This window comes from Gastrolobium bilobum, unplaced genomic scaffold (genome assembly GCF_033153095.1).
Source record: "Gastrolobium bilobum isolate Gb01-03AN ecotype WA unplaced genomic scaffold, APGP_CSIRO_Gbil_v1 utg3870, whole genome shotgun sequence".
NCBI classification, from domain to species: Eukaryota; Viridiplantae; Streptophyta; class Magnoliopsida; order Fabales; family Fabaceae; genus Gastrolobium; species Gastrolobium bilobum.
In genome coordinates this window covers 13,542-22,122 of record NW_026895180.1, presented here as the reverse complement: position 1 = coordinate 22,122, position 8,581 = coordinate 13,542, and the positions used below count along the sequence as shown (strand labels likewise).

The 8,581-nt window shown below is 34.2% G+C and overlaps 1 protein-coding gene and 1 long non-coding RNA gene across 5 annotated transcripts; both read right to left on the bottom strand.

The window, feature by feature from the left end:
- Positions 1–519: 519 nt before the first annotated feature.
- LOC133297369 (phenylcoumaran benzylic ether reductase POP1-like) lies at positions 520–2,024 on the bottom strand. The gene is made up of 5 exons (XM_061496494.1): positions 1,836–2,024; positions 1,611–1,745; positions 1,194–1,431; positions 912–1,115; positions 520–725 (listed from the first exon to the last, which is right to left on the bottom strand). The coding sequence occupies exons 1-5, from the start codon at positions 2,019–2,021 to the stop codon at positions 520–522; spliced, it is 969 nt and encodes a 322-aa protein (XP_061352478.1). The 5' UTR covers positions 2,022–2,024.
- A 1,230-nt stretch (positions 2,025–3,254) lies between these two features.
- LOC133298424 (uncharacterized) lies at positions 3,255–7,090 on the bottom strand. Of its 4 annotated transcripts, XR_009749798.1 has the most exons (5): positions 7,050–7,090; positions 6,751–6,952; positions 6,379–6,478; positions 4,795–6,292; positions 3,255–3,434 (listed from the first exon to the last, which is right to left on the bottom strand). It is a non-coding gene; the product is annotated as an uncharacterized LOC133298424 (long non-coding RNA). The 4 variants fall into 4 exon arrangements; XR_009749796.1 differs by lacking the exon at positions 7,050–7,090 and having other exon boundaries at positions 6,751–7,000; XR_009749797.1 differs by lacking the exon at positions 7,050–7,090 and having other exon boundaries at positions 4,795–6,280; positions 6,751–7,000.
- Between the last annotated feature and the right edge of the window lie 1,491 nt (positions 7,091–8,581).

Sequence of the window (8,581 nt, the reverse complement as noted above, 5' to 3'; positions counted from 1 at the left end):
AAAGATTCCTTTCAAAAGAGGGTCGACCCGAACCGGTTTCGAACCGAACCACTTTTAAACCGAACTGAACCACTTCTGAACCGAACCATTTAAACCAATTCAATTCGGTTTTTTAAAATATCCGGTTCGGTTCGACCCATGCACATCCCTAATCAGAACATCGCTAGACACTACAACTCCTTGGTTTTTAATTTGGACAATGAAGTTTTACAATACTCAACATATATATATATATATATATATATATATATATATATATAGAGAGAGGTTATATTTACAACCTCTTTTGTTTACAACTCTTACAATTAAATATTAACCATTGATTTTCGTCAATCCAATGATTATAATTTATTGAAAATTTGTATCTCGACAATTTGATTAAGAAACAAACATTGATGATATTTCATACTAGTCAATGACATAATTTTATTTAACCCATATTATCTGTTTAACAATCTAGTAACCTATTGTTACTTTATTAATCAAACAATAATTTTTTTAATAAAAAAATTGCATATCTTAAATCGATATAAACTGGTGTAAGTAAAATGGTGTGCAAGCATCATTTTTCTTGATGAACTCATCCACGGTGGTGTATTTGACGTCAGGATAGAGCTCTGAAGCTTCTACACCAAATGAGGGCTCAATTTCATAGTTAGTGTGGTCTCCCTTCACATAGGCAGCGTGACAAATTGACAAGCCCATATTCATGGGAAATGATGACTCTGCAAGAACAAGAAACAACTTGCAACTGTTAGCATAGCTACATATTTAAAAGTCCTAAGCTCAGAATTTCAACTTCCCTATGAACTTAATTTGTGAAACTGAAAGAAACATTCATATTAAATTGTTAATAACTAACAAGATAAAATTTTCAACTTGAATATTTACAATAATTATCACTCCTTAACCTTGAATTATCTTCAAAACTTGCTCCTCTGGAATATAGACTCTTTCAAGAGTCTTTCCAATCTTCTTGTCCCATAAAGATACGAGGTCATTAAATGACAAGGTATTTGCGGGCGGTCTAACGTAGAGAATTTTGTTTAAGGTTCTTGGATCATCAACTGCTTTGATGATATAAGTAGCAACATCATCTTCCTTGTTAAAAACAGCTGTTAATAAATGGAATGTTATTAGGAAGATGTGTGATATGTAAATTTATAATGTATGGTGCAAAACTATATTTTTACCTTCGGGGTTTCCATCCCCAAGGATAATTGCTATATCTAATGGGGCAACTATGGCTCTAAGATCTGACCAATTGGGTAGAAAGTGTCCAATAAAGAAATTGGCCACCACATAGGTATAAGGAATTCCTTCTGCCTCAATGGTTCGACGAATTTGGGCCTTAGCATCAAACAGGTCGGTTGCTTCATCTACTCCATGAGCATGATCCACATCATTTCCAAACTCCGAAGGAAAGAACCTCTGTAAATAAAATAGTAATCAAAACAAGCTCAAAATAAGTTATAACTTCTTCAAATTATAATCTGAGGACACTGTCATGAATATTCAACCATCGAGTTAAGTTAAGCTTCATCTACGCTTCAACAAGAGTAACTTTTTTTTTTTTTTTGTAAATTCAACAAGAGTAACTTTGAATGTACCTTAACGTTTCCTGCTTCTTTAATAGCAGAAATGATCTTATGTTGAACAGGTAAGTGCATGTAACTCACAGCAGAGATAACCACATCCACCTGCTTTATTGCCTTAACCAAACTCTCATGATCATTTATATCTCCCTGTATATATATACATAAGATGAACATCATCAAACACTACCAATAAATAGATTCCTAAACATTGTTCCCTAAGAATATGGATTAACGTACCAAAACTAGGTTGACGCCCAATCTCTGGAATTTTTCGATCATGGTTGCTTTTACTGGGTTGGAAATGGGTGACTCTCTGACTAGGAGGTAAGTGGGGTGGCCAGCCATAACACTCGCTTCCACAATGTACTTTCCAATGTAACCAGTCCCTCCAATGATAAGAATCTTCGAGAATGCTGCAGCCATTGGAATATTTATCCGGCAAGATAGTTTTTGACAGAGAGAAAAGATGGAAAAGCAAATAGGAGAATATGGAATGCAAAAGTGCTCTCTGGACAACGAAATGGAGCTGAAGTTCTTATATAGAGAAACTGATGTGCTAGCTCAGTTGATTCTGTTTACGCATTTTTATTTTCTAACCTTTAACTTGTAACTGAATATTTAATAAATAAATAAATAAGATCTAGAATTTTGAAGTGATGCATGGTGTACGTAGGACTTTATGAAAGAGAGACTCTTGAAAATAAAAAAACTCAGCTTTAGGTGGTTGGAAAGATGACATGTTGATGTAATAATGAGGAATATAAGACTAAAAAGAAAATGAAAAGATAATGCATGTCAACCATTTGTTGTGTGCAAAAGCTAAGAAAATATCTTTAAAAGCTAGAAAAGGTCGCAATTCATATATGAACCATAGACTTGGTGGTTCGATAGAATTTACAGGATTATAATGGACGGCAACTTCGTGTACGTCACCTTTGTTATCGCTGGTGCTTTCCACGAGAACGCGTGGGTTTTCTTTTCTTTTCTTTTCAGTTTTGCATCTCAACCACAATAATAGCATTCAGAATTTTGAAGTTTTATTTCTCCACAAAAGTTTGGAGTACGATACCAATGTTGTTGACTTGTTGTTATCTAGTATTTGGTTTTTCAATGAATGGTTAGGGAATAAGCAGGAAGGGATTGGTTCGTAGAATAAAAGATAAATAAGGATTTTTAGTTTTTTTTTTCTTTGTTATGCCACTACAAAAATTCAAGCATTTTGTGGGGGTCATATTTTCATATTATGGAGGTCTTTGACCCCCACAAAATACATTTGTGGCATTCACCCAAACCCCCAGTTCTGCCTTCGCCACAACATAGTTTGTGGGGGGTTTTTGTGCAGGGCCACAATTTGTTGAAGTATTTTCTGGAGGTTCGAGACCCCCACAAATATTACACTTTTTGGAGATTTAAGACCCCCACAAATGTTGTATTATTTGTGGGGATTTAGTAACCTCCACAATATATTTGACTTTCTGTCACTCATAGACCTCCACAACATTTATCACTTCCTGGAGGACATAGACCTCCACAATTTGTTTATTATATTTAAAAAAAAATAAAAAATGAGCTACGAGAAATGATTTTATTTGAATAATAAAAGACAACCTTCTCAAGTATAAATTTATTTATTATTTGAAAAAAATTCAAGCCACACTTAAAATTTACTTATCCCAAAATGAATCTCATCAACAATAATTTATTTCGAAAACCAAACAAATTATCCAAACAAATTATCCATACAGGCAACAACCATTAGCAGTTTCAGCAGCAATGTGACCGGAACAAGTGATCACACAGAACGTAACTCCAAGGCCAAGAAAGGTGTAAATGAACCTGATTGCAAAAAAATAAAAAAATAAGCAATTCGTTCACAATCTAACCATACAGATCAGAAGAACTTGATAATTTTACAAAAAAGGAGCATACATGCAGGAAATACTGAGTCGTGAGAACAAACAACGATTTTGTTCAAACATAGAAAGCATACAAATTTTAGGTGCCAATGCAGTATAACTCTCAAAATGAAGATATCCTAAACCAGCACCCCTGCTCAAACAATCCAGCTTATACATAACTCCATTAAAATAACCGGTTCTCTTAATTCAATCAATAGCTTGGAAGTGAATAGAATGCAAATTAGGAATTCAATAGCTTTATCATGTCAAACATAAATTCCCAATAAACAATTCTCTTTTACGCTATTAATTCCTTTGGTTTCTAAAATATGATCTTTCATTAAACAAATTAATAACAAAAGCAATAAAAATCTATTAATCTCAGAAAATCAAATCAAATTTTATTTATTTATTTATTTTAATTTTTTCTCTTCTACTTAACAACTTTCGCATCCAGGATCTTCACATCTTATTTTCACGGGTAAATCAAAGTCCAAAATTTTCTCATCCATCGCACAAGGGTAAAAAAGGGGCTAGGAAACAAAAAAAAAGAAAAAAACGAGGAGATACTTATAAATATTCTGCTAATACTCGAGATAGTTCCCAAATACAGATGTATCAATTGAAAATCAATTGAAAAGGGAAGAGCATGTTGACCAATCTATATTCTCAGTGCTAATTTCCTTTATCTATCATATAAAGAGGTCAACTATAGATCTTTTTCAATAAAGAGGTCATTTATACATGTTTTTTGAAGTAAAGTTATATACTTTAATCAAGTATCAACAAGAGATGTTTGTGCTCATGCCTGTCCTTTCGTAAAAAGACCAGATGGAGGCTAAATGAGGTTGACATTCAAGATCATAGCAGCCATGTAATCACGAGAGAATCGATGGCAACAATAGTTTTATTTTTTTATAGAACTAGGGACCCCCCCCCCCTCCAAAACCAAAAAAATGAGCATCTTCTTTTCCTTTCAACAATGAGGAAAGCACCTTCTCCAACAAACAATTGAGAACAAACTCGATCTCTAATTGTCATAAGCATCTCACCTCACCTTCTCCAACAAAAAATGAGCATGTTCTTTTGTTTTTGTTTTTACTTTTATACATTGCCGGGAAAAATAATTATAGAACTAAATGTACAAAACTCAGCAGAAGCAAAAAACTATAGGGTCAATTAACACAATACTTGTAATTGGTAATTGTTTCATACTCAATCAAGTTAACTTAAGAGCTATAGATTACATCAGTTCCTAGTTCCTAACATTGAAGAGGAATAGAATGCAAAGAAATTACCATGTGCTCCAAAACCATATCCAGGCCTCGATCTGGTAGTAATGGAGGGATCACCGGCTGGCCTGCCTTGAAGAAAAGCATAGGTGACTTCACAGGGTCAAATTTTGAAGGGGCCCACCACCTATTTATATGAACCATAAATAATCAAATAAATTAAATTAAAATTATCTCAAAAATTAAATCAGAATGGGCTAAACTTACCCATCATGGTAAGGAAGGATGTTCATCTGTCAAATTGACCCATGAATATAACAATCCAAACTGAACCAATTAAATGGACAAGGCATGGAATACCTGAATGGAATTGGTCATGATGTATCTGTCTGCCAATAGAGATATATGTCCCTCGTAGGTAATGCAGAGTCCAAAAAGAATCAAATACTATTAATAAAAAAAGGAATCCAACATAGGGGAGGTTAATATGGAATTTGGCTGGAGTAGTTGAGGAATTTGGTAAATAGTTGCAGACCTAATTTATATAAGTTAAATTTTGGTGTTAGAATAAAACCAAAGAGGAAGAGCAGCCACCCTCCTTTAACCTTATGACCATAATTTTGATGCTATTGATACTGAAAAGGCCTGTTAATAATTTATAATCAATAAAGTGAGGGCTTTAATAGATGCATATTGTAAAACAGAATCCACTTATTAATTATGTGAACAAATGATTGTAAAACAATCAGTTTTATGGACAAGCTCGTTGTTCACATCACTAAGAACTTCATGTCCCTGCCCAACATCAAGGCATGTAATTAGTTATACGATTCCCACACATACTATCCTAAGACTTTTATAAAATAGGGAAACACATTTAACATGTTTCATTATTTTTACAGGTTCCTCGCATCCGTGGTATCTGGGGAGGCAAAGGTCAAGGAAAATCTTTCCAATGCGAACTTGTTTTTGCTAAGATGGGAATGAAGTGAGTTATTGCTAAACTAATACTAACCCCTACTAAAATACCTATACTACCACAGAATGCATCAGTTATATTTATTAGCAATCAATTCATGATTGAAATTGAAAGTCTCTTTTATGCATTAGAACTTAGTACCTAGCAGTTAGCACTCAACAATTGATGTATGTGTCCCCATGATGTTGTAATTACAGCCCAATCATGATGAGTGTTGGAGAGGTGGAAAGTGGAAATGCAGGAGAGCCAACAAAATTGATCAGACATTACAGCAGCAAAGCAATATCAAAATAAAAGACACCTACCAAGATTTTCTACCGTAAGCCCTATTTTCCCCTACCTTCAAAAGTTCCAAAAGCTCAAAACTAAGAAAGAAAACAAGCATAATACAGATGCGTAGAAGAAAAAGAACAAGAATGAAAGGGGATAGGAACTTGCACCTGCTTGCTTGGGGAGTGTACGCTAACCTCCATGGCCATGCTTCTTAATGTACTCAACCAATGCTTCATCTTCTTCAGGAGTCCAAGCTGCCCTCCTCACTCCATGTTTATCAAAACATGGTGCTTTCCCCATCTGCACTACCACCTCATTACCACAATAATAATAATGTCACTACAATAATAATAATAATAATAATAATAATAATAATAATAATAATAATAATAACAAACCTTTCATACAACCCATCATCATAGGTAAGAAAGAGTGTTGCAGAAGAATGCAGCATTTGCATCAAAGTCAGAAGTTAAAGTATTGGATCAGAGCAACAATCTACGAGTCATGACCAAATAAAACAGAGAACATATTATTGATTAAAGTTTCATAAAAATTGAAGAAAATACCCAAAATCAAGTCACGTTCACAAGCAAAAAAAACACATAGGGGAAGGCACAGCTAAAATTACCAGTTCTATATCAATTCTTAATTCAATCTCATACAACATCTGAGATTCAACACGCCTCGTAGCCTTCCACAAATTATTCCAGATAATGAAGAAGAACAAATTATAAAAGAGAATCCATGAGAAGATATATAGAAGGAACCTTGAACTTCATCTGATGGTAACGAGCGACTGCAGAGAACGATACGCTTCGTGATCTGATCTCATCATCCTCCGATGAATCACCGTCTTTGTTTGTGAGTGAGGAAGAGGAAGACTTATTGGAAGTGCTGGAAACAGAGCTCTCTCTGAAACTCTAACTACTGCTTCTCTCTAGAACCTGATCGTTGGAATCGGAATTGAACCTTCAAAGCAACAAATTCGCAAAAACAAAGAAAAGATCAAAACGAAGATAACAGAGGCAAGAATGAACGAGAGAGTGTGTGAGCTTGTTAAGGTTACTTTGGAGTAGAAAGCGAGGGAGGAGGAGGCATCGTGTGAAGAAGCAGAGAGGAGGATGTAACCATTCGTTCTTTGAAACTTGGGAATTTTATTATCCGTTAAAAAAAGTTATAATGGAAAAAAATTTAAAAACTTTGAGAATACAAATAGTGTGGAGGTCAGAACGTGCTAGAAAATTATAAAAACTTTAAAAAGATGGAAATAAAATGTGGCGTCCTCTGAAAATGCCACTATATACATAATTGTTGGGGGTTTTATAAACCTCCACAAAATAACCTCCACGAATAACATATTTTTTTGTAGTGTGCATAAAATTTTGTCTTTCTTAATAATAAAAATTAGAAGCTTTGTGATGTCTTTTGAATTGCTTTCTGTCTTATATATGATTTAACTATTTTACAAAGAAATTGTAATTTTTTTTTTCGCTATATATCCCTTAAGTTTTTTCACAAATCAAATTGACCCTAGTAATGGGTCCCTTTAGGATGATTTCATTGGGTTACTTTTTTCTTTCCGATGCAGGGGTGATGTTTAACTTGTAATAATTGAAAGACGTATATTTTTCTTGTTACGTGGACAACTTTTTTATATTTAAATTTGGGGAAGGATATTGTGACAATCAAGTTGTGTTACTACAAAGTGACTACCAATCAATCTCACTGTTAGATTGATTATGTTGGTCCAACGGTTATATTTATTTTCATCTTTGTATGATCATGATTCCCCATATTTAAAGTGAAAGCATTAAATATGAGAAATCATAACCATACAAAGGTAAAAATAAATATGAAGTATTAAATTTGGGAAATCATGACCATACAAAGATTGAAATAAATATAACCATTGAATTAACATAATCGATCTAACGGTAAGATTGATTGGTAGTCAGAACATAACTTGTCATAATATCATTTCCCTTTAAATTTAGGCTTAAAGTTTTTTATCAAAAGAATAATAAATTAGGTTGATTCCCATGCTTTGTAGTGGATGATGGGTGATTTTTGTGGATTCGAAAGAGTTGTTGACCCTCGTACTAAGGCGAAGATGGGGTGGCTAGCAAAAGCGGTCGCTTCGACGATGAACTTTCCGATGTATCCAGTTCCTTCGATGACGATAATCTTGGTAATCGCTGTGGCCATCGGAAATTACTCCGGCAAACCCAATATCGTGGTTCGTAGGCACTTGCTTAAAACCCATCAACTCCAGGCCCCAGCCTTTCTCTATCATACCAATTTAATTCAAACCTCTGACTATTATTGGAAAGTTGAACCAGCGAGCATTGTGCAGAAAGATCAACAATATCTCTGCCTCATTAAGCGAGAAAATTTTCTTTTCAAATGCACCAAATACTTATACATGTCGTAAGGAATGAGGTCATTGTAAAGCCACTTTTGTGGCTAAACTCCTAATTTTCACATGAAAGTGACTGTCTAGATAACCACGAGAAATTGTGGGGTATGCGATTAGGGCAAATGTACCGGTCATACAAGTAATATAATGTATTAAGTAAGAGATCGTTCTCACGAGGATTA

What these genes read in the sequence shown, in the direction of transcription:
- LOC133297369 (XM_061496494.1), bottom strand. Translation starts at nt 2,021, where the DNA reads ATGGCTGCAGCATTCTCGAAGATTCTTATCATTGGAGGGACTGGTTAC. An exon ending in AAGAAGCAGGAAACGTTAAG is followed by an intron (nt 1,432 to 1,610) that starts GTACATTCAAAG and finishes TTTTATTTACAG; the next exon opens with AGGTTCTTTCCTTCGGAGTT. An exon ending in TGGGGATGGAAACCCCGAAG is followed by an intron (nt 1,116 to 1,193) that starts GTAAAAATATAG and finishes ATTTATTAACAG; the next exon opens with CTGTTTTTAACAAGGAAGAT.